The following is a 26,939-nucleotide window of genomic DNA, read 5'->3' as shown; positions in this document are numbered from 1 at the left end:
ATCAATTTCTGCTCTTGCCATGTTTTTGAATGATGCTTGTATTGTTTTATTGTTTTCCATCTTTCTTTTCTTCAAAAGCTCTTCTTGTACATCACTAGCAATAGGAAAAGGCAGATTAATCGAATCGCTTCTCATCTCTGCAATTTTCTTCTTTTCAGCTTCTTCTTGTTCTTTCTTTAATTGCTTTAACAAGTCTTTGTCAACCCTAGAACATGCCCTAATTCCTTGACCATGAATATGCAAAAGATGTGCTTTCACACGCGTATAAGAACTCGTGAAAGCAGTCTTACATAGATTACAATAAAACTGCACATTTCCACTACCACCACTAGCTTTTATCCCTTTTGTCACAAGCCTCCAAAGTGGTTGAGAAACTTCTAATTCAGGGTTAGAACTTGAACCAACTGTATTGACATTGCCACTAGAACTCGCCATTATATCTGAAAAGTGAAAACTGAAAAGAAAATACATAAATAAAGTTAATAAACACTTCAAAAAATAGTAACAGGAGCTCCACCCATCTCACTGTGTGCCTGACAGAAAATAACAGATGCACCCTTTGCCGAAAAACTGCTTGTGGTTGCAGTGAGCAACACGTGCCACAGCTGTGTGCATCAAGAAGCGCACACAAGCACATGCTGTAGTGTGGCCTGCCAAACCGCATGTCCAAGCCCTTTGGCAAGATGCACTAGGAAACTTGCATCTGAGCTATTAACACCGAATAGGGGCACGATTCCACTGCGGCAAAGGGAAAGCAAACACAGAGACCCAAAAGGCACCAGCCGTGCAAACAAACATGTGCAAGCCCTCTGGCAAGATGCTCAAGGAACCTTGGAGTTGAGCTGTTAACAACGAGTAGGGACACGATTCCGCTGCAGCAAAGGAAAAGCAAACACAGATCTGAGGCAGGGGAGCCCCATGCCGAAAAACAGATCTGAGGCAGGAGAGCCCCCCTGCCAGAAAATAAACTAAGGCAGGGGCCTCCGCCCCCTACCGAAAAACACGAACGAGGCAGGGGGGCAGAGCCCCCTACTAGAACACATATCCAACGCAGGGGGCAGCCTCCTGCCGAAAAATATATATGAGGCAGGGGAGCCCCCTGTCGGAAAATAAACTATGGAAGGAGCCTCCACCCCCTGCCGGAAAACACGAACGAGGCAGGGGCTCCACCTCTTGTCGGAAAATAAACTGAGGCAAGGGACGGAGCCCCCTACCAAAACACATATCCGATGTAGGGGGCGGGCCCATGCTGGAAAATAGATTTGAGGCAGGGGAGCCACCTACCGAAAAGTAAACTATGGTAGGAGCCTCCACCTTCTGTTGAAAAACAAGAACGAGGCAGGGGGCTCCGCCCTTTGCCGGAAAATAGATTGAGGCAGAGGGCGGAGCCTACCAGAACACAGATCCGCTGCAGGGGCCAACCCCTTGCCGAAAAACACGAACGAGGCAGGGCTGCCGGACGAAGAGGAAGGACATAAGAGAGAGGAGGGCATACCTGAGACTGAGAGGACCAGTGGTTGGGGGAGAGGGTGGCTGGTGTCACCTGCGGCTACGATCGTCGGGGTCTGGGTTGCCGGCGAGACTGAAGGGGATGAGGATTGCTAGACGGCTAGGGGAGAGGGAAAGATCGACATGGAGGGGTTTGTCGTAAGCCCCTCCCCCTGTCGTAAGCCCCTCTTTAGGGTTCGGCCCCAATGCCGATAACATTTTGGATCCGGGTCGGGTTCGGACCCGACCTGAGTCCAAAATGAATTTCAAATATGGACCTTTATAGACTCTGTCAAAGTTGACAAAGTCTATAAAGTGGACGGGCTCGGCCCAGGTGCGTTGACCAAGTCCGACACTTGTTGACCGAGTCTGCTTCGTGTCCGAAGCCGCACCCCTGTCGGGCCGTGTCGACGCGGGTGCATCGACTCCCTAGCCGAGTCCGTGTGACATAGACCTCAACATACATAACTTCTACGTATTTCAAGTTTTGTATACAAGATAAAAGTCATATATGCATGTTTCACCACATAAATCGATATGCAAAGTAAGCATTTCATGCATAATGTGTCTCACACATAATTTATATATATATATTATATTAATCTCATTTACACAAAACATGGTTCATCCATGAGAGCACGAGATATATCTGTCTTTTCATAACGATGCTTGCATAATCCTATCATAACATGCTTTCATGCATAATTCATTCATAACATACGTGGCACGTTTCACAAAAATATTGTTTCTCACAAGCAATTCAATTTAGTTATTTTATAATTGTTGAGAATAGGTGGTTTTTAGGTTAAGTTCTCTTATATTAGAGGTTTTCTGAAATTTTATTCTCATAAGGACTTAGATGTAATTTTTCTTTTTTGCCTCTCTCTATTTAATGTAGAGAGAAGCCCTAATCAGGTTTAACGAGTTCTATTGTGTAGCCGTCTCTCTCTCTCTCTCTCTACACTCACAGGTGGTTGTACATCCCATCTCATTCTACATGGTATCAGAGCCCTCGATCTTGGGAGCGTGATCAACAGGGACTGATTTTCATCAACGAGGAGCAACAACCCTACAACTTCTTAAAATCAGGTTCGGTGGTGGTTGACTGGGGAAGATCTGATCACAGATCTGGGATGTTACCCAGATCTGTCGTCAGATCTAAGGAGAAGATCTAAATTTGTTCTCCTCATCTGGATTTCCTGCTGCGACCTAGTGTTGCCGAGACTTGTTTCTGCTATGACGTGATTTTTTTTTTGGTTCGTGAGTTGTCGAGGGGTATTCCTGATGGTTGGGAGTAACCGAATTTTTTTTCTGTGTTGCCGTGATTGCTGAGTTCTTGTCGAGGTGTGTTCCTGCTGTTTGGGAGCAGCAAGATTTTTTTTTTCTGTGTTGCCCTGATTACTGAGTTCTCGCCTGTGCTGATTGCGTGTGATCAGAATTCTGCCGTGAATGCAACTTTCTTTTCTGTGCTGATTACTTGTGATACTGATTGGATGTCGTGCCTTATATGTTGGAGAACAGCAAGTGTAGTGAATATTTTGTTTTGCGACTGCATTCTATCATTTATCGTTATGTGTTTGGGTGCAGCAATGTTCGTGATTTCTGTGGTATCAACAACAACTGAACTTTAGTTGTTTTTAGTGGGTTGGTTTATTTCAGAATGTGGTTTTCAGTGACTCCCTGCTGTGTCGAGTTTTTTTTTAAGGAAACATGGTAGCTTAAGTTACTCTTCTGTCGTGGAAAATAGCAGGTGTGATTTCCTGCTGGGTTGAATTTTATTTTGTGTGTGGGCTGCTGTTTGTTGTGGAAACAACAGGTGTGGTTTCTTGCTGAGTTGAAAATTCCTCTTGAACACTTGCTGTTCAAGTGAGGTATTCTGTTTTTTTTATCTTCAGTATGACTGAAACTTCGAAATGTGATTCCAAAATGGAACATATTGGGGAGTATAAGGCTTTTGCCAACCCCTTCTCGTATGGCTCTTACGTAAGGTTGAATGAAACCAACTATGCCAGGTGGTCCAGAACTTTTATGATGTCGGTATCTGGACATCGTCGAAAACATATTTTGTTGGAAGGCGAACCCATTGAGAAATTGGGAAAATATGTTACTTGGGATGAAGATAATGACATAGTTATGTCATGGATCATGAATAGTGTCGAACCCCATATTGCAGATGGATTGATCTACTATAATACAGCCAAACTAATGTGGGACAATCTTCGTGATACATACTCACAAGAAACGAATGTGAGTCGTATCCTGCAAGTTGAACAGGAAATATATAACTTGCAATAGGGAGATCAGACCTTGGCCCAGTACTATGCCTCTGTCAAAGCTGCGTTTGAAAGACTTAATGCTCACAGGCCTCTTTGTTGCTCGAAGCAAAAGGATCATCAAGAACAAACCATGGTTGCTTTTCTGTTGCAAAAGTTCAAATGTTGACTGGTTCAGATGTTCCCACTCTTGCTGATGCTTACAATCGTCTGAGTAGACTTGCGATCTCTCTGCCACAATCTCAGCCTGTGACTCAGTCATCTGCTCTTGTTGTCCCATCTAGTTATGGGTGTGGAAATATTCAGAATATCAGAGGACGAGGACGTGGACGTGGATGTGGTATGGGAGGCAAATGAAAGCTTCAATTTACATTCTGTGGAAAATCTGGACATTTAGAAGATCGTTGCTGGGATAAGCATGGTCGGCCAATCTCTTCTTCATCAAAGTCATATACCCCTAAAGCAAATGTTACTACTATTGAGGCAACAAATGCACAAGAGAATATCACTGCAAATGAAAGTAGTATCACCCTTAGTCGTGCGGAATATGATGAGTTGATTGCTCTTCGACCTTTGAGTTCCACCACTCCTGTAGCTGGGGTTGCCTATTCAACCGGAAATCATTTCCATCCGAATGATAGTAAGTGGGTTATTGACTCTGGTGCATCCAGACATTTGTGTGGAAATTCACGTGTTTTTTCAGATCTAAAGGTCATTAAGGCTCAACTTGGAGTCTCATTAGCCGATGGGAGCTCCTCCTCGGTTGTTGGTAAGGGAAATATTTCTATATCCTCCTCATTACAGTTAAAAAATGCTCTTCATGCTCCAAACTTTCCTCAAAGTTTACTTTCTGTTAGTTGCTTTATAAAAGAACAAAACTGTAGAGTAATATTTGATCCAATGGGTTGTCATTTTCAGGATTTGCTGACGGGGAAGAAGATTGGTGGAGGTTATGAAGAAAATGGAATTTACTACCTACATCATCCAATGGGTTCTGTTCATGCTGCAGTGGAACATTCATTCAAACCTGTTCAGTGGCATCGTCGTCTTGGTCATCCTTCATTGTCAAAGCTTCGGTCGGTCTTTCCTCCGATTCCTTCCACCACATCATTTCAGTGTGAAGCATGTCAGTTGGGCAAGCATCATCGAAGTTCGTTTCCTTCGAGTCAGAGTCAGTCTAGTAATAAAGTTTTTGAACTTCTTCATGCAGATGTATGGGGTCTTCCTACTAGGACTCAGTGTCGTTATTATCTTGTTATTGTTGATGATTTCTCTAAGTTATCATGGGTATTTTTAATAAAAGAACGATCTGAAGTTCCAAGTATTATCAAATCCCTAATTCTTGAAATAAAAACTCAGTTTGAATCTATTGTCAAGATTGTTCGCACTGATAATGCTCTCGAGTTGAAATCAAAAGGTCTGTTACAATTTTACCAAGATCATGGCATCGAACCCCAAACTTCCTGTGCCTATTCATCTCAACAAAATGGGGTGGTTGAGCGAAAACATTGACACCTCCTTGATGTTGCCAGGACCATTATGATATAATCTAATGTTCCTGCGTTATACTGGGGTGATGCGATTACCACTGCTTGCTATCTGATCAACCACATGCCTTCGTCTTCTGTGGGTGATCAAATTCCATTAGATATCCTAAAACCTAATGCCCCACTTTTTTCTTTCTCACCAAAAATATTTGGATGTGTTTGTTTTGTACACAAACTTGGCCCTGACCGTGATAAATTAGCCGCTCAAGCTACAAAATGCATATTTATCGGTTATCCAAAAAATCAAAAGGGCTATCGATGTTATGATCCTATTTCTCGCCGAGAGTATGTCAGTGCGGATGTATCTTTCTTGGAATCCTCTCCATATTACTCTAGTTCCGGTTCCCCGCTGCAGGTTGATCCAGCTGAGTCTTTTCCATTACCTATACCTCCTTTTCCTTTGGAATCTATGCCCTCCTTACCGAACCAAACTTTATCCTCTTCCAGATTTAATAATCCTCCATTGGTATATGTGCGTAGAGCTCCACTTCCGCAAGAGCCTTCATCTTCTTCTTCTCCTGAGGTAAGTTCTACTGACAATAGTGATCTTCAGGATGATGATAGCAGGCCTATTGCTCTACGAAAGGGGACAAGACAATGCACCTTATATCCCATATCTCATTTTGTCTCCCATGCCAGAATTGGACATCAGATGAAGTCTTTTATTTCAGCCTTGTCTGCTGAAACCATTCCTCTGAACTATCAACGTGCAACACTTGATAATCGCTGGAAGCTGGCTATGCAAGAAGAAATGACAACTTTGGTATCTCAGCATACCTAGGATCTAGTTGATTCCCCAGCAGATGCTGACATTGTTGGATGTAAATGGGTATATACAATAAAGTACAAATCTGATGGTTCTATTGAAAGGTATAAGGACAGATTAGTCTTGAAAGGGTATACTCAGACATATGGAATTGACTTCTTTGAAACTTTTTCTCCTGTTGCACGGATGAGTACCATCCGTCTTGTTCTCTCAGTAGCTGTTCAGCATGGTTGGAGCTTGTGTCAATTAGATGTGAAAAATGCATTTCTTTATGGGGATCTAACTGAGACCGTTACATGCAACAACCTCCAGGTTTCGAGGTTGAGGGGGAGTGTCAGAAGGTGTGCAGATTGAGAAAGGCGATTTATGGCTTGAAACAAAGTCCTCGTGCATGGTTTCAAAAGTTGTTTGAAGTGATGTCAAGCTTTGGCTTTAATAGATCGGCAGCAGATCATACACTTTTTATAAAGAAAACTAGCTCTGGCATAGTTGTTATGGTGATATATGTGGATGACATCATTCTTACAGGAGATGATGTGAAAGCTATTGAAGCCACAAAGGCTCATCTTCAAAAACACTTTGTTACAAAAGACCTTGGTTCACTCAGGTATTTTCTGGGTATAGAAGTTGCTAGAAGCCGTGAAGTGATGGTTTTGTCTCAACGGAAGTATGTTCTTGACTTATTAAAGGAAACGGGCATGTTGGGAGCTAAACCAACAAATATTCCCATGGACCATAAAGTTCAGTTGTTTGAAGAAGGGTCAAAACCAGTTGATAGCAAAAGCTATCGCTCCCTAGTAGGGAAGTTATTATATGTAACTGTGACCAGACCGGATATTGCTTTAGCAATAAGCAAAGTTAGCCAGTTCATGGACAAACCAACTGAGGTACACTGGAATGCAACCATAATGATTCTCAGATATCTAAAATCCTTTCCTGGAAAGGGGTTATTGTTCAGGAAAGGTGGAACTCTGGACATAGTAGCCTATTCTGATGCTGACTATGCTGGATCTGTAGTAGATAGAAAGTCTACCACAGGATTCTGTGTGTTTTTGGGAGACAACTTGATTTCATGGAGAAGTAAGAAACAAAATGTAGTTTCCAGGTCGAGTGCAGAATCAGAATATCGGGCTATGGCCCAAACAGCTGCTGAATTGATATGGGTTCGCACTGTTCTTCTTGATCTCCAGGTGAAGGTTTCCTCTCCAATGACCATGATGTGCGATAACAAAGCGGCAACATATATAGCAAACAATCCTGTCTTTCATGAGAGAACAAAGCACATTGAGGTTGATTGCCACTATGTAAGAGATATGATTCAAGCTGGTCATATCACTACAAAATACCTAAAGTCTGAAGATCAAGTTGCAGATATGTTTACAAAGCCTCTTGCTAGGCCAAATTTCTCCAAATGTTGTGACAAGCTGAGCATGATTGATATCTATGCTCCAGCTTGAGGGGGAGTGTTGAGAATAGGTGGTTTTTAGGTTAAGTTCTCTTATATTAGAGGTTTTCTGAAATTTTATTCTCATAAGGACTTAGATGTAATTTTTCTTTTTTGCCTCTCTCTATTTAATATGGAGAGAAGCCCTAATCAGGTTTAACGAGTTCTATTGTGCAGCCATCTCTCTCTCTCTCTCTACACTCACAGGTGGTTGTACATCCCATCTCATTCTACAATAATTATCAATCATGCAACATTCATTTCAATAATGCATGCTCAAACATGTATCTGCAACAAATACACTCAATATTCCGCTAACTACAATCATGACAAGCATGATCTCTTGAACCACAACAAGAAAAATACTTCTATTCTCGTACATTAAAATCATGCTCAGCATCATCTCCGAACTACAATCACTATAGTTTTAGATATCCACAACTAAGTGCGATGTGTGCACATAATGGTGTTGCATACAATTAAATAAATTATTGTGTGATGCATTTGTATCACGTATACTTACCACGGGTGTTTATCCGATTTGCATTTTGCATTGCATTTAATTAAATACACACTGGCTTATAGCCGTTTTTGATACTTAGCATAAGTATCATATTTTCGATATTTTACGTGACTTGTATTTGTAATTCAGTTAAGTATTTAGCATAATAACATCTTGCTTACACAATTAATGCCTACACATGCTTTCTACAAGTTCAGTTATGGTATCTTACCTTTGTGAATTGACGAAAATAAGTAGCGGACCCCAAAAATCAAAGGCCTCGTGAAACTGCAACGATTTGTCGCTTAGGGAAATCAACAAACACTTGGTGTGCGACACACAACACCAAGCAAAGCACGACAATAATAATTCAGTTAAGGGTCCTCTCACAATGGGTCAGTGCTACCGCACTGCACACATTACAATAAACTTGTCAGAATATGATTTCACATAAAACCAATGAAAATTACAACACAAATTGGTAACCCGATTGACGAAAAACAACAAAGCAATATACCACGAATCCAAAACAGGGTTGGACCGATGTGCTGGATGTCTCCACTGGTCTGCACATTGTCCAATGCACACCCACATTGGTTGCACAAAAATCGAGGCACATGATTTCCAAGAAATATCAAAATTTCTTAGAAAATCGCCCTGAAAACAAAGGAAATCGAGAAAGGAGGTGGTACCGATGAAAACCAGGTTGTTGCTGAGGACAGAGGTGGCGTCAGCTATAGGGCATGATTCCCAATGTTGGGAATTAGGCACACAAAATGAAGAAACAAAAAATTGAAAAAAGCGACAAGAAGAGTTCTGATTCGAAAAAGAAAACCACTATAGCGATGAGGATTACATACCTAACATGCTGGTTGGATGGAAACAAGCCTACTTTGTTGGGCATACATCCCAATACAGGGGAAAATGCATAAAAACCCAAATAAGCCTTAATTAGGCAAATCGGCTAGTGAAATCCACATTAACATCGATGAAATAAGAAGGAAAAGGGGGATGAGGTATAAAAATTTACGTAATCACGCCAAGTATGGGGGAAGTGGGCACAAAGATGTTGGGACACGGTTTTCCATGTGGAAATGCTGCAAGGAAAACCAAAGAACCCCCAAATCGGTAAATCGGCCAATCATAAACTAAAAAAATGGGAAATGAAAAATAAGGAAAAAAAATAAGGAGAGAAGGGGAGGAGACTCACCAAAATGGGCGTCGATGGTGGCTGTTGGATCAATTTTTCAGACTCAACGTCAATGGTGGTCGGTGGGTGGCTCCAAACTCCAAAATATCGCAAGCAAAATCTGTGGGTGGTTGGTTACTCCGTGCTGCACGGCCTTCCGGCAATGGCGACGCTCCTGCGGATGTTTTGTGCACATTGGTGGCTGAGTTGAGGTGAAATGAGGAAAAGGAAAGAAAAATGGGTGTTCGGTCAGGCTTTGAGATGGAAGGAAGAGAGAGAGATGAAGTGAGGGAGAAGAAGAAGGTGAAATGGGGAAGAAGAGGGGTTGTTCGGCTGTTTGGGAAAAAAAGAAGACGTGAGAGGGGTCGGGTGCCCTAGTGGGCCCCCACGACTCCCTTTTTGCTCCTTTTTCCAATGGGTCTCATTTGGATCGGTTTTGGATCCAAATGGCCCCATAAAAAATAAAGATTCTAAATACTATACAATTCAAAACTAAAAGGTTAAAATTAGATCTATCCAAGTATGGTTTAGTCTAATCATATAATTAAATATAATTTTATTTACTATTTTAAAACCCTTAAAACTTTATGTTTGGATCTAACCCGTGTGAACTTCGGTCGATTCTAAAATCCACATATATATATATATATATTTCCAAAATAAATTCTTACTCCTTAATGCCAAATAGATATACTAATACCAAATGGTTTATAGTTTTGGTACTTTTAAAAATATTAGTTTATTCGATTAAAATATTTCCCGTACGTTATTTTATGACCAAAATGCCTTTCATTAGAATTTCTTCTGAAAACCACCAAAAGGCATCTAGTTAAGTTCAAAACACCTTGAAAACACCTAGATGAGTTGTGACTCACTAAAATAAATAATTTTCATAATAATTTAAATATTTTAACAGTATTTTGTTTGAAATACTTCTTGAAATAACTATTTTACCTTTTCTGGTCAGAAAAGAATAATTGGGCATGTAAAATACCCACAATTGACATTTAAAAGATAGAAACATATTTCTAACTCGGGGATAAAGCTAATCTCTTTATTTATTTATAACATCAAAATTTTACAGGTTTTACACACACTCTCTCTCTCTGGTATGTACTGAATTTGGTGAATAATTTAGGATGTTTTTGTGGGTGATGATGCTTGATTTTGTAGTTCTCTATAAGCAAATACAATGAAAACCTTCCTAATTAGTTAAGAAGTAACCTGTTCTTTATCCTCCCATGTGAGCGTATAGTCCGTTTTCATGCTGCATGGCAAGTGGATTTTGATATTGCCATTCCGTAAGCTGCCTTTCTGTTGTTCCTGTTACGTTTTTGAACATCTGGTTTTGGAATATGGTTGCTCTTTGTTTAGGGTTGTGGTCATGAGTGAAGTCTGTTTACATCATTTTTTGTCCAGCAAGCTCTGTCCTATTCAACTGACAAGGTCCACTCTCGTTCGTCCGATGGGATAAATGCTAATGCAGCATCTGCCATTTTGGAATCAAAATTTGTGAAGAACATGGGTTTTAAAGTATCAATTGTCACTGGTCATCCGTCCTCAGCAGCCGAATGCACTTCTTTTCATCCACATGAGGTCTCCAATAAAAAGGATCTGGGCGGTAGAAAAATCAGGGATGAGGATGATTTTCGGGTCCCCACATTTGCTAACTCAGGAAGTGCATCAAGTGTGAATATAGAGAAAGCAGATCTTCCTCGTGCTACCTATTCAGGCCATTGCACTGCTACTGCAGTTAGTAGTCTCCAAAAACATGAAATTAGTAGTTGCAACTGTTCGGCCCAACTGTTGAAGCCTGAAGATAAATCAGCAAAAAGATCAAATAGTACAGATAGAAAATCGATACAGTCTGGTGAAGTTTATGGAAAAGGTCCAGCTGAAGAAAAGCAAAATGGAATGGTACCCATTATAGACTCCAAGAAAATTACATCATCTCCAAATACAAATGCAATACTTTCAGAACAACCTAGATGTGTGAAAAGCACGATGAATCAAGACTGCCTAAGTGGTTCCTTAAATGATGGTGATATGTGTAATCATTCAGAGTCTAATGCTGGACTGCTGTCAGGTGACAACAGATGCAGTGATGAAGCTTCAACTAAGACCAGATTCAAGACTGATTATGACGTTCTAGAAAGAGAAGAGTTTTTGAGGTTAAGAAGTGAACATAGGTCCAGAGAATCACATGAAAATAGTCATGAAAGTCCAACTGAGAAGAACACAAATGGTAAGCTCCAACCAGATGATAGGGACAGAAATGATGATGTATCTGAGACATCCATGGTAGACTCAGTTTCTAGCCTGGAAATATCTCCCGATGATGTTGTAGGGGTCATCGGTCCAAAGCAATTCTGGAAAGCCAGAAGAGCAATACTGAAGTGAGTGCCAAATTTCTACCAACCATTTTCATTTTCAGATTTGTCTAATTGCAGGCCCAACCTGCCACTCAATAAATGTCCTTTTTTAGTAGTTCTAATTAAGATTTCTTCTGACATATTGCTAAAATTGTTTTTGTACTTTTTGTGGAATAACTTGAGTTTCATAGTATCATGATACGAGACATTAGAGTTTCAAATGCATGCAAACAACAAGAGTGTATGATTCAATACTCCAATCTTCAAAGTTAAACTTTGAATGCCTTGCTTATGTTTTAGAAATTTCCTACTGTATGGAGCTCAATATTTTTGGGGTTGACGATGCTGTGATATATGCTATTTCTTTTGCAAATGTGATACTCATGCTTGTCATGCTTCATCTCAATTTCTATTTCTTACTTCATTAAACATCTAGGATTAATTGTTGCTTGTATACAAAAACGGTTACGACCGTGAAAAGGTGCATGAGCTGTTCTAATCAATGTTGTAAGTATCGTTACTATGATCAACAACAATACTATACACATTCTTATCGCGATACAAGTGTGTATTGTATCCGTATTGAGTATATCGTATGATACACCCCTGCATCGTACGATGCAGGGGGTGCATCGTACGATACTGGGGGTATCGTACGATACACATTTGCACACTTTAAAAAGGGCCGAAACTTATTTTTGATGTGTAGATTTTTTTATATTGGCACCTGTCTACATGAAATGTCAACCTGTTATTTGGCCACTTAGTTGGTTGAGGTGAAAATTTTCCATATCTATTGACATTAAAATATAAATGTCATTTATATTTTATTTTTCCTTTATAGCCATCTCCTACAATACTTCTATAAACTAGGACCTTAGTTTGACTTTTACAAAAAAACTAGTGTAACGAAATGAAGTATATTACAATTCACCACCCATTTCAACATCCACAAGATCCCAAGAATTTACAAACTCTTTAAATAACCTAATGCTAGGCCCACGGGACAATAGAGTTACTTTGAAAATGGATAAAGTAGTATTGAAATCCCCTCCCAATGTCCATCTACTAAGAAAGGATGCTTGCACGTTGGACAGTTCAACCTACCTCCCTCTTCATGGAGCTACTGTAAGGCCCATAAATAGCTTTCAGAATGAATGGGTCAGCAATTTGGTGAGGAGAAAATTTCACAATAATTGAAAACTTCCCAATCATCATGCAAACTCTCTGCATCTCAGGTCTCCATAGCAATATAATCTCCCTTGCCATGCCTATGGTAGAAAGGAAACAAAAGTTTACCCCACTCCAGAATTGACTAGTCATGGCTTGGGATGGAGTTTCTAGTTTGAACTCAATTAAACCAAAGATACGAAAATTAGCAGATCTGAGGAAATGGACAAGGAAAAGTTGGTTGTCCTTGCAATTTATGCCCCTGATATTCCATAATCCCAACTTCATAGATATTATATTCCATCAACCAAAGAGGTACTCAATTTGGAGACCAAACAACAACCTCAAGGCCCATCTAGCAGGCTTGCTCTGTAAGGTGCCAATCGAGAAGAAAGCCTCTCTTCATTGCAACAACCTCCATTCTAATGTCTTGAAGTGCTGTAGCCGATAGCCAAAATCCCAAAAGGCAGAGGGAAGGCTCAATTGTGGGTAGGAAGAGGGATTCTAACCTCGATCAACTAAAACAGAGGGGCGTCTACCTACAATTTCAAAAATGCCAACATGGTGGTTTGAGACCCACTAGCATGGTGCACGGGCGAAGGAGGACAGAGAGAGTGGCATTTCTTTTGTGAAAATGATAGGTGCAGAGGAGCATGACCTGGCGAGAAAGGCATACCCTAGAGAAGAACACAAGGGGTAAAAAGGGCAAAGCACACTAAATTCTAGGTGTCAAAAAAGAGGAAACCTTAGTGCATATGGAAATGCTAATGGATCTAGAGTAGAGGTCTAGAGATATAAGTGATTCAGATGACCCATAGGACCCACTGATATGGCCATTATGATGCCACTCCTCAGAGGGACTTGGCACTACCGTTGATGGTCCATGAGCTTGAGCCAGTGTGTACGACCAAAGATTAAGATTAGCGGTAAGGTACTTTGGGAATGATTGAAAACACGTCTAGTAGGCAGCTCGAGGTCTGGGCTGCAATGCACATGCAAAGTTGGTGAGGACTATGCCAACTGACGTGCGGTTCATGCAATCCCACCGAAAAAGTTGTCGGGGTCAGCCGAAAGAACACTAGACTGGTGCAAACGAGACCCTTATAAACTCCTAGAATGTCCCCTCAACAAAGTAAAAAATTCACCAAAATATATCCAAAGATCGCCTTCAAGCAATTGTCGCTCTTGAACCCTTGTTGGGAAACCTTCTGTGTTGTTGAATTGGTGGCGGCTGGTAAACTGGTAGCTTCCTCCATCTTGCGTGATGGAAGCAGAGATGGAGAGGTTGTACCAACTTCCAAAGTATCTGATCCCGTGACCCTATCCTTGCTGGCTAGGACTCGGTGTGAAGGTTAGGGTTGTTTGTGAGTCAAGACCTAGAGCAACGGAAGTAGGCTCTATGAAAATTGAAATGGTAGACTGCATTTCTTGCAAATCCAATCCCTTTCGTAACGTCAAAGAAGTCTCTCCACCCTATTGTAGCCCTTTGATTGGGCCACCATTCAACCCTCATCTTGGTGCACTCCCTCATTGCCACTCTGCCAGTTTCTTTCTGCTTAGTAAAGAACAAGGACAGAAATTAGCCTGAGTTTCATGTGACAAAAGCATCGTTCTATTAAGGCTCTTCAAAAGCTTCTCAATATCATAGAATGATAACAAATCATCCATAAGGCAGTCTCGAAGAAAATGTGACATGTTGAAAAAGAAATTGTTGGGCAGTCTTACACCAAAATCCCTAGCAAAGGTGGAACCTCTCTACAGGCAAGGAAAGCCTCTAGGTCCTAAAGGTAGAGGAGATTAACTGCTCTAGAGATAATTGGCTGGATATCTTACAAGTCACAATAGTAACTCTCATCCCCTCGATGAGGAGCTGGGGGTGTTTGGAAGAATCTCTTTGGCCTCGAACCTCTCCTCAAGGTATTGGCTTTCCGCCTTCCCAATCTCATATGCCTCAAATCTCTCTGTTCCATTTGCCTCTGCTGCCTCTGCTTTTCACATTTGCATAAAGTAGTAAAACAATTATTTTTTTCCTACCAACTGAGGTAAGTGGTCCTCAAGATTCAACTTCCTGAGCAGAGATTGTTATAGTTGACTCTTCAAGACAAAATAACTTGCACATATACCAATATGAGAATCATCTTCAGAACTAAACTACACATGACCACTTGAGGACAAAACATTAACTGTGCCCAAAATGATGATGCCACAAATTTCTTAAACCTTTATTTGAACTTCGGATCTAAGAATATACCAATATGAGAATCATCTTCAGAACTAAACGACACACGGCCACTTGAGGACAAAACATTAACAATGCCCAAAATAATGATGCCACAAATTCTTAAACCTTTATTTGAACTTCGGATCTAAGAAATTAGAACTTGTAATGAAAGACTACAACTACTAGATAAGGAACCTTTTGCAACATAGAGAGATTTCCTCTTTGCAACATAGGATTTTGGGTATGTTAAGGTATTTCCTTGTAATATAGGTAGATCAGTTGAGTGATTCATTAACCTTAGTATGATAAAAAATGTATAAGGGCAATATTCTAAACCAGATTGGTTCCTCAAATAAAAAGGTGTGACTTTGCACATTCTCATGCAGACCCCAGAAGAATTTCTCTTTCTTGTTGATCCTCTTATTACAGGGTGCAGTTCCCTAGGCAAAGACTTATTAACTCAAACTGGTTGATATATCTAATTATAGCCAGGGGTTTCTGCATGGATTCAATCCATCTTGGAACTGCAATGTGCAGACATGATGAGCTTGAGGATGAGGAACTTGCTGCTTCATGGATAAGAAAAAAGTCAGATAAAGCAGCAAAGGAAAATAAAGAAACCGGGCATATGTAAAATTTAGGGGCATCTTCTTATGCCAATAAAAATCTCTCTGTCAAGGAAAATAAACACCATAGAAAATCCCATCATAGCAAAATGATTTAGAAAAGAATTTTTTTTCAGACATGCGAAAGGAAGAAAGATTTATCAAATGAGGTTCTTTAGGGCAAACATGACAATTTGGTTATAACTATCAAATCTGGCATAAATTCTCATCATGGAAATCCAAGAATATGAAGTGCTATTGTTAGGGATGATAAAAAAGATGTATGGAGATTGCTCATCATCCATTGCTTATTAGCAAGAAGGTAACTCATAATTTGAGTCGCTTTGTGTTATTACCAAATATTTCAGGAAAATATAGATTTTGACAATTCGGCATGTGAGAATATTACAAGAGGTCCAATGCTATGTCACACACATCAACAATTCATTTAGGTGTGTGTCAGGCTGTCAGCACAACACAACATCAGATACACCGTGGCAGTTCATATTCACAGTCAAACCTGTATTGCACACATTCAATACACCACCCCTAACTTCATCTATTTCCTTTTGTGATCTTGTTTGTTCATTTTGTACTTGTTTGCATGATTTTCTTTCAAAATTTGTCGTTAATGAAGTTGCATATCAATATTTCAACTTGGATTTACTATAAATGTTTATAGTCATAATGTTTTGAAATTGTTGTTCAAGAATTTGTACCTAAGATGTTATTCATGCTTTATCGTTTTAAGAATTTTGAATGTGCATATATATATATATATATATATATATATATATATATATATATATATATATATATATGAGAGAGAGAGAGAGAGAGAGAGAGAGAGAGAGAGAGAGAGAGAGAGAGAGAGAGAGAGAGTCCATGTCATAACTATGTGAGCTGCATGAATAAGGTATATTTGGTACTTTCTTTTGCAAATCCAGCCTTACAGATGTGTTGGTATGGTCCATTTGCAAGGAATTAACACTTGGATTATGTTTTTCTGATGAAAGAATATGATTTTCAAGACTCGAATATTTATAGAAAATTTGGGCCATTGATTTTGAAACCTTATAAAAGCCTACCAATGTGTTGCAATTGAATGATCCAAGAGCTAATGCCTATGAAACCATGCATGTAGTGTAATGAAATATGCGGAAATAAACACAATGTCCTATAATGGACATTCACACATGGAATGCAAAGATAAAGTCCACAATGGACATACACAAAAGCCAAGCAAACATAAAAATGTTATAGAAGCAAGAAATGGGCTTCATGAAGCCTTACAATGCAAAGGGGTCTACCCCTTTATTTATAGACAAGAGAGTGAGAGAGAGAGAGAGTGGGAGAAAAGGGAGAAAGGAGTGGGCATTGGGGGGCCCAACAAGGAGTTGTTGGGCCCCCAACGGTCACAATTGTGACCGTAGGGGGTCCAACGACTCTTGGTTGGGACCCCCAATGCAACATGCATTTAATACATGTACAATAAAATTAAAAAAAGAAAAATAAAAATAATAAAAAGAAAAAGAACAAAAACATGAAAAAGACTAAAATGCCCCTATTGGGCAGAATTACAGAAATACCCTTGGTCGGGTATGATGGTATAAAATAAATAAATAATATATATATATATATATATATATATATATATATATATATATATATATATATATATATATATATATATATATATATAACACCCTCCCTCAAGCTTTACGGGGACATGACCGAAAGCTTGTTGAGAAGGAACATAAAACGAGGAGCAGCAAGAGCTTTGGTGAAGAAGTCCACCAACTGGTACTCAGATGTAACATACATCAAAGCTATAGTCCCTCTTAGATATTCATCACGAACATAGTGACAGTCCATTTCAATATGTTTAGTACGCTCATGGAAGGTGTGATTGCTTGCGATGTAAATGACACTTTTATTGTCATAGCACATCTTCGAAAGTGTAGAGATGATTATGCCCATATCACTGAGGAGACTTCTAAGCCACACAAGCTCTATAGTTATAGTAGCCATTGCACGATATTCCGCTTCCGTTAAGGACAACAATACTTTTTGCTGCTTCTTGCATCTCCAGGAAATCAGTCACCTAAGAATACACAGAAACCAGTAGTTGAGACTATCATTGGGATTTCCTCCCCAATCAGCATCAGTATAAGCAATTAAATCAAGTGATGAAGAAGAGGAAAAAAAAACTCCCTTAATTATAGTATTTTTAATGTATCTGATGATTCTTAAGACTGCACTCATGTACACGGTTGTAGGTGCATGTTGAAACTGACTGACAGTGAACTGCATGAGCTATGTCTGGCCGAGTGATGAATAAGTATGTTAGAGACCCAACGACTTGGCAGTAGGGAGTGGGATCTTCAAGAAGAATTCCATCATCCAACCTTATCTTTGCATTGATAACTTCAGGGCTTTCTATTTTTTTTGTCATATGAAATGCCAGACTTTAAACAAATGTCGCAACAAGTTTCATCTGAGAGAGAATGTACCCTCGTGGAGAGTATGCTACTTCAATACCTAAAAAATATCTTAAGAAACCAAGATCAGACATGTCAAAATTCTTTTAAAACTTTCTTAATATCACTAATTCCTTGCTCATCAATTTCAGTGATGATCATATCATCAACATAAAACAGTAGAATAACTATTGAGGACCCTGCACTTTTTACAAACAAAGCAGTGTCAGTATAACATGAACGAAAGTTTAAACTTGTCATTACATTGCTAAATTTATCATGCCAAGCCTTTGGAGCTTGTTTCAATCCATATAATAATTTGCTAAGTTTGAGAATTTTATATTTACCAGTACATACTCCTGGTGGAGGATCCATGTAGACCTCTCTATTTAATTCACCATTTAAGAATGCATTCTTAACATCTAATTGATAAATAGGTTATTTTTTAACTGAAACAACGTCAATAAAAGTCCTAACACTAGTCATTCTAGCTACGGGAGCAAAAGTTTCTTCATAGTCAATGTCGTATTCTTGGGCGTATCCTTTGGCTACCAATCGGGCTTTATAACGTTCTAATGACCCATCACTTTTAATTTTGATTTTGAAGACCCATCTACATCCAGTAGATTTCTTTCCAGTGCGTAATGGGGTTATTTTCCAAGTTTTTGCCTTTTCAAGGGCACTAAGTTCTAAGTTGGCTTCAACCCACTGGGGAATATTTTTGGCTTCATTATAATGAGATGGTTCATGAAAAGAGTATAACACAATAAGACACACTCTATATTTTGGTGTTAGAGACTCATAGGAAACAAACCTATTAGGAGGATTAGAGATTCGTCCGGATCTTCTTAAAGATGTTTCTTCTATGTTGGAACCTTGAGAGTATTTTTCTAAGGCACTTATGGGAACTTGTTGACCACGCCTAACATAGGTTTGAATTGGTCTACTTTCAATGACATCACTTTCATTTTCAATACTGTTAAGAGGAGTATCCTCTTGATCATTCAACAAATCATTAGAAACAACCTCTTCTTGAGGAGTCATATCTTCTTGAGGAAGAAGATTAAACAAGAAAGCATACTCGCTTTCATCTATATCTTTTGTTTTCTCAAAACCATTTTCATTTTCTAGGAAGGTTACATCTTTAGAAACATATTGTTTGTTGCTTTTGGGGTCGAAGCATCTAAAACCTTTTTGATTTTATCCATATCCTAAGAAAACACATTCAATAGCTTTAGGAGATAATTTGTCTCTTTTATGTGAAAGAACAAAGCATTTGCACCAAAAAATTCTTAATCTATTAAAATCGGGTGTTCTTTCAAATAGTTTTTCATATGAAGATGTATTTTGTGAGGATGAAGATATCATTCTATTTATCAAGTAAATTGATGTTAAAGCGGCTTCGGCCCAATAGTTTTTTGGAATTTCTTTGGAAATAAGAAGTGTCCTAGTGGTTTCCAAAATGTGTCTATGCTTTCTTTCAGCTAGACCATTTTGTTGAGGAGTTCTAGGACAAGATTTTTGATGACAAATTTCATTTGATTCTAAATAATTTTGAAATTCATCTGATAGGTATTCTCCACCTGAATCGGATCTAAGAGTAGAGATATTACTTAAAAATTGATTTTTGACTATCAAATGAAATTTCTTAAAAAAGGCAAAGACATCGGATTTTCTGTTGAGAAAATAAATCCACACATATCTAGTGTAGTCATCAATGAATGTAACATAATAGGAGTATCCTTCTTTCGATATGACCGAAGAAGGGCCCCAAACGTCCGAATGAACTAACTCAAATGGCCTCTTGAACACAAAGGTTCTATTTGGAAAAGGAGTAGATTTTATTTTTCCAAAAATACAATTCTTGCAAACAAAATGTTTTTCATTACAAAATTTCTTTTCAAAGGGAAATGAGTACATTTTTGAGAAACTTGGATGTCCAAGTCTTTGGTGCCAAGTTTTAATATTTTTATCTTGGACATGGTTACAAAAAGAGTTGGTTGGAATTTTCAAGTTGCTCATGTAATAGAGATCTCCCTTCCTATGGCCTTGCCCAATCTGCTTCTGGGACCGGAGATCCTCTATAGAGCAACCCTTAGTTAAGAAGGAGATTTCACATCCATGATCACATAATTCAGAAACAGAGGGAAGGTTTAAGTTTAGTTGAGGTACGACCTTCACATTTGGTACAAAGAAATCTTTGGAAAAACTTAACGTTCCAAAACTTTTGACTTGTAAAGATGTACCATCGGCGGTTGAAACATAAGAGGTTTGAGTTATTACATAAGCCAGATAGCCCATTCTCAAGAGGTGTCATATGAAAGGATGCTCCGGAATCAAGGATCCAAGAGGACATACCTGGAGGAGAAGAAGAAGCGATGGCGACACCCGAAGTTGATGGTAATTTAAGTAGAATTTGAAGTGCCTTCAATAGTTGAGCAAGAGAGAAGTAATCCTTCCCTTTGATGGACTCCTCTTTCTTTTCAGTAGTTTCTTCAACGGAAATAAGGGCAATTAGGTCTTATGTGACCCTGTTCTTGGCAATGATAGCAAATGGCTTTTCTAAAGTTGCCATTATAGTTATTTTGCCTTCCTAAGTGTGGAGTCTTGTATGCTTTTATATGATTGCCGGGTTTAGACACGGCCAAAACTTCATCTCCTCCTTTAATCATGCCAAGACAAGTTTTTTCTTGACATATCTCGGCTATGGTCTCTTCCAACGGAAGAGGCTTAGATCTATGAAGTAGAGAAGATCTAACTTGTTCATATTCGGGCCTAAGTTCATGTAAAAATTGGAAAAAGTGTTCTTTTTCCATTTGTTCTCTCCATAGTTCAATATCTTCACTAGAAACCCATTTTGGTTCTAGTAGAGATAGCTCATCCCATAAGGGTCCAAGGGTGCTAAAGTAATCTCTTACACCCATTTCCTCTTGCTTAATGGTACAAATTTTCTCTTGGAAGAAGAATTGTCTAGTAAGGTCCTTTTGAGTATACATACCTTTCATAAAGAACCATGCTTCGTTTGCCATTCAAAAATTTGCAATGTTGGTACAAATTTTGAGTTTCACATTGTTCATGAACCATGCAAGAATCTTTGCATGTTTGCTTTCCCAATCTTTGACTTTAGATTGGTGATCTTCAATGGCCTTCATGCGAGCATTTCCTTCAAGTGCTTTTTCTTGATCACCGTCCATCTTTGTGAGTTGGAGTTGTGGTTTCGGAATAGTACCCATAACATATCCCCAAAGCTTTTTACCCTTGAGGTTGTTCTCCATGGCAGCCGCCCACATATTGTAATTGGTACCATTAAGTTTAAAAGAGAGATTGATCTTTTGTTCTCCTTCCATAATGACTCAAGAAAGGATGACAAACAAAGAAAGAGAAGTACAATATGCAAACTATAACCAATCAACTAACTATAGCAAGAATCAAGAGCATGATACCATGTAATGAAATACGCGGAAATAAACACAATGTTCTATAATGGACATTCACACATAGAATGCAAAGATCAAGTCCACAATGGACATACACAAAAGCCAAGCAAACATAAAAATGTTATAGAAGCAAGAAATGGGCTTCAAGAAGCCTTACAATGCAAAGGGGTCTACCCCTTTATTTATAGACAAGAGAGAGAGAGACAGTGGGAGAAAAGGGAGGAGTGGGCATTGGGGGGCATAACAAGGAGTCGTTGGGACCCCCAATACAACATGCATTTAATGCATGTACAATAAAATTAAAAAAAAAATAAAAATAATAAAGAGAAAAAGAAAAAGAAGAAAAACATGAAAAAGACTAAAATGTCCCTATTGGGCAGAATTACAGAAATACCCTTGGTCGGGTATGATGGTATAATATATATATATATATATATTTTAACATGTAGATCACATTCGTACAGTCATGTTAGAAAAAGAAAAGAAAAAACAAGCCCCTCAAAATTCCCAGTTTGTATGGGAGTTCACATACTTTTACCACTCTCTCTCTCTCTCTCTCTCTCTCTATATATATATATATATATATATATATATATATATATATAGGAAAATGGGAACCTACTAAATGAAACATGCTATTGGATTTTCATGAATTTTGGTCTTTTTTTGAAATTCTGACTGTATAGATGCGATCTATATGCTTGTTTTTACAGGAATCACTTCTTGGAGCATTTGATTCTGATGCATGGATAGGTTTTTATAAGGTTTCAAAAATCAATGGCTTACAATTTTCATAATTTTTGAGGCTCCAAATACCATTTTTTCCATCCAAAATGCATGATCCAAGTGGTGATTTCTACTAAATCATTCATGCTGAATACAGCTATGAGTTCAGAATTTTGAAAAAAAATACCGGAGATCTATGTTTAGTAGGTTCCAATTTCCCTATATATATAGTGGTAGCTGCTTAAAGAAAATGCATGCGCACTGCGTGATGGACGATCATGGCGCAAAAGAAGCAAAATGACATTTTGCGGTGCTTTTGAAGCTCTGCTAAATGCCTCTGAGGGGGTGCACCCAGTATAAAAAAATTGTTTCAGCAGTGCTTTTGAAGCGCCACTAATTGTCGTTTTTGCTTCTTTTGCGCGTTGATCATTCATCATGCGGGAGTGATGGACGATCAGTGCACATCCCTTTTTGTTAATCATGGATGCGTTAAGCAACTATATATATATATATATATGTCCACCCACCAAATGGTCTACCCCTTGTCCTCCCCTTCAAAATCGATATCTTTGATATGTTTTTTGGCAAATCTGACCGTAAGAATGTGATTTCCATGGTTGAAAACATATAAATAGACTCTTGGATGAAAGTTTTTTGATATGTAGGCAAGTTTTATAACAGAAAATTTCAGAAATTTCAAAACTGTTGATTTTTGGATCCTGGTAAAATCCAACCTACACATAAAAAAAGTTTGATTCAAGAGTCGATTCATAAGTTTTCAACCATGGAGATCACATCCATATGGTCAGCTTTGCTAAAAAACATATAACATACAGACTTTGAAGGAGTGGACAAGGGGTGGACCATTTAGTGGGTGAACCATCCCCTCTCTCTTATATGTAAGGGGGTAGCTACCTACGGCAGCCTACCCATCAGGGCCGTCCATCTCAAGTGGTGGGCTGCCCACAATGCATAGTGCACGCCTAAAAAGTGCTTTTAGCAGTGATCACGTGCAGCGCTAAAGGCCATTTTTGTTGGCCTTCAGCGCGTGCACATTGGCCCGCATAGGATGGTGGGTAGCTAGCTACCCTTCTCTCTCTATATATATCGTCTATCTTAGCTGTGTTCATCTGATTGACCAAAACATCTTTAAAGGCATTTGCATTTTGAAAAATATATGTTTACTTTTTGGGGAAAAAAGTCATTTTAAGTTTTCACTTTTCATAAATTTATATAAAGTTCACCTTTTTACTTTTAGAAAAATTAACTTTTTGTTTCCCTTCAAAACAAAATTCATACTTTATAAAGTAACCATATATTTTGAAAATGTTGCTTTTCAGGGTGTTTTTTGGCCATGCCAATGTAATGCTGTGTCCTTGTGCCTTTTATTACAACTCATGTGTGCCAAACATGTCCATGTCGTGTCCTGTATGCCTATCTATGTCTATGATGTTAATAAGCAATCTTAATCAGATTACTTTTGAGTTTTGACACACTGGGTCAGGTTACGTGGTACAAATGCAGACAAAGCAAGAATGTTTGCTAAAACAAGTTACATGATATTGCTAAGATCATATTTGTGGTGTGCAATTAACGTGGCCAGATTAGTCTAGAGGACAACAGTGGTCGCAGCTATTGTTGAGGAATGGAGAACCTGATGAGAGAAGAGTTGGATAAAACAAATGTATTTTGGGTTCATGTGTTAAAGTAATTGTGGGTTTGAAAAGCAGTATCCATCTGCGAGAAACATGGAACCTGGATTCTGGATTCCATGGTGATACTGTTACCATTCCACTGAATCATCTAGCAGCTCTTTGTACCAAAAATGTCATATAGTTAGGTGTTATATGTGAATGTATTATTGAGAATGAATACTGTTTTCAAAGTGTTGCTGCAATGTGGTTACATTTAGAGGTAATGATGTCCTTTTCAACATTTCTATTGCTGAGCTATATCTGTATTTTTAATGCTTCATAAGCTGGTAATCCCTTTCTTCTGCATGTGGATAAACTAAGAGTTGGAACCACGTACATAACAAATTTCTTGTTCCAAATCAGAAATCAAGAGGGGTGGTTGGGGTTAAAGATGGATTGAGATTCACTCGAGCACACAACACCTTAGAAGCCCCTGTATAGACTGAACTTTTTAATTTAATCGTCACTACATTGCTACGCCTTGTTATTCCCGTGTTGCACTTCAGAGCGCTTCTGCTATACTGTTGTCCAGGATTTCAAGATTTATTTTCTTTTATTAATAAGAAAAGTTCTGAAACACAAACTTTCCCATAATAATGCCATGCACATTTCTTACTTTGATCACCCTTTTTGTATAGCAGTACCCTAGGTTCTGGATGTTTTGACTTCATGACTATGTTTATGGCTACCAGTCTAAGTTTATTTTTGGTTAACCTTTTGATCTTTTTGATGGTGGAACAGTAACTGCTAATTGCATAACCTGATCTAATCTCTTTCCATCTTCTGTGACAGTCAACAAAGGCTCTTTTCTGTTCAAGTGTTTGAATTGCATAGATTAATAAAGGTCAACTGCTTCACCTTGTTTCCTGATTGTTTTATTGGAAAGAAATGAACTTTGTTTTAGTTTTTCTTTTCTTCCCTGGTGCAGATCACTAAGCTGACTATTTCTTAAGCAGGTTCAGAAGTTGTTTGCTGGGTCTCCACACCTATTACTCGATGATGATCTATACTTGACAATTCCTTCAAAAAAGATGGCAGATAGTAAAGTTCTCGCCGATCGCAATTCAAGACCACAACCACCAACTCTGATACAGAAAGATGAGTCACTGAAACTGAACCAGAATGCCAAGTTCTCAGTTGATAATTCTGCAGGGAAGCCTGTCTCCTCTGTTGATAGCATCATGAAAAAAGGACTTGCGAGTCAAGCATCAAACCATGGACATTGTAATGGTAACCATTCAGAGGGTCCTGTGGTCGTTGATGGCAAAAATACAGCTTGGTGCTTTCCACCTATGGGTACTCAATGGCTTGTCCCCGTCATGTCTCCTTCGGAGGGTCTTATCTACAAGCCCTTCTCAGGCCCATGTCCTCCAGCTGGTGGTTTCATGGCTCCAGTTTATGGTGCCTGCACCCCTTTGAGTCTTCCTGTTGCGGGAGATATTGCTAATCCGGCTTACGGGTTGCCACCATCGCATCAACAAAGTGGGGTTGCGATTTTATCTGGTGCTCCAAGCTACTTTCCTCATGGCTTTCATGCTATGAACCCAATGCTTTCTGGCAGCATTTCTGAACAAGCTAATGCACCCCCTGCTAGCCTGTTACATGGTCAAGCTGAGCAGTTCTCTGCTGCAGAGGTTAAGGTGAACATGCACTCTCGAGGCTCATGCAACATGTCTAGCCAGAAAGCCGACAAATTCTCCTGTCATATCAGGAAGTTGCAGGCCTCGAAGGACAGTGAATTCCAAGGGAGCACTGCAAACACTCCAAGCAGTTGTGAAAAGGTCCGGGAGGCAGCTGGTCAGGCATCTGAAGGAAGGGACTCGTTACCATTCACCCCCCTCACTCCTGCACTAGAGAACTCTGACAGGGCACAGGCACAGAGTAATGAATGTCAGAGTCGGGTGATCAAGGTTGTACCACACAATGCTAGATCTGCAACAGAGTCCGTGGCAAGAATATTCCGGTCAATTCAAAAAGAGCGTCAACAGTATGACTAAGTGTAACCTTTACTTCTGGCAACGGCAGAGTTTCTGAAAGGGTAAACATTTTGTGATTTCACAAGTCTCAAATCCGTCCTTTCTCAGGATCCCTGTGAATATTGTAAGCCAGTGTAATAATGTATCTCAAATTGTTTATTTGCCTTGTTATAAAATATCTATATCTAAAATTTTTATGTTTAGATATATAAATGTGAATCGGTTTCTGTTGTATTATGTTATTGAACCAAAAATTTGAGGTGGAATTAGATCAACAAAAGGTTTTATTAATGCTTTTGCGTATCAAAAGGAGCTTCAAGCTTTTGTGCCTGTAAATGGGTTTTTGCTAACCAGTTTGTAAGTTATGTTGCTTGTTTGTTATAGTCTGCACTAGGTGTGTCAATGGGCCGGGTTTGACCTGGGCTGACCCAACCCGTACCAAACCCTATAGGGTTAGGGTTTGGTGATAAATAAGAACCGATTAGAATCCAGGTCAGACTCGACGATTAATACATGAAGCCGGGTATGGTTTGTGAAATTTTATACCAGACCCAGGTCTGACCTGAGTTCCGATTAAGATCCTTAAATTTTTAATGTGAAAATGATAAAGAATATTATTTTACCGGGGTTCTAGTATGGTTCATGTAGTCCTTATATGATCCGGGTATGGTTTCTCTCATGTTAGGTTCGATTAGACTTGGGTCCGAACCTGGAACCATCATCTCAAATTTGGTTTGAGTCTGGTTTCACCTGGGTCCGGACCAAACCCGACCTGTTGACACCCCTAGTCTGCACAATTGAAGACAGACTTGGACTAATGAAGAGCTTTTGATGGGCCTTTATGAAAGATTACTTTTTTGAGAAAATTAATGAGATAATTTGTTGAACTCTCTCTCTCTCTCTCTCTCTCTCTCTCTCTCTATATATATATATATATATATATATATATATATATATATATATATATATATATATATATATATATATGGGTCGGTGCTAAACTGCATGCTAAATAGATATTTTGGTCTTTTTTCATCATATTTTTAAAT

At 39.0% G+C, this 26,939-nt stretch overlaps 1 protein-coding gene across 2 annotated transcripts in view; it reads left to right on the top strand.

Moving 5' to 3' along the window:
- The window catches only part of LOC149828553 (ELF3-like protein 2), a 56,777-nt gene extending 30,690 nt beyond the window's left edge, over positions 1 to 26,087 (top strand). The window contains exons 2-4 of one of the 2 annotated variants that reach the window (XM_090017644.1): positions 10,629 to 11,605; positions 24,707 to 24,758; positions 24,871 to 26,087. In XM_090017644.1, coding sequence (XP_089873770.1) covers positions 10,629 to 11,605; positions 24,707 to 24,758; positions 24,871 to 25,911 — 2,070 coding nt within the window. In that variant the 3' untranslated portion in view covers positions 25,912 to 26,087. The remainder of the gene's footprint in view (positions 1 to 10,628; positions 11,606 to 24,706; positions 24,759 to 24,870) is intronic. The other variant, XM_090017645.1, reaches the window with a different exon arrangement.
- Positions 26,088 to 26,939: the final 852 nt, after the last annotated feature.

This window comes from Nuphar pumila, chromosome 9 (assembly GCF_984573655.1).
Source record: "Nuphar pumila chromosome 9, dmNupPumi1.hap1.1, whole genome shotgun sequence".
NCBI lineage: Eukaryota > Viridiplantae > Streptophyta > Magnoliopsida > Nymphaeales > Nymphaeaceae > Nuphar > Nuphar pumila.
The sequence above is the reverse complement of the archived record's forward strand: the minus strand, read 5'-3'. Positions and strand labels throughout refer to the sequence as shown.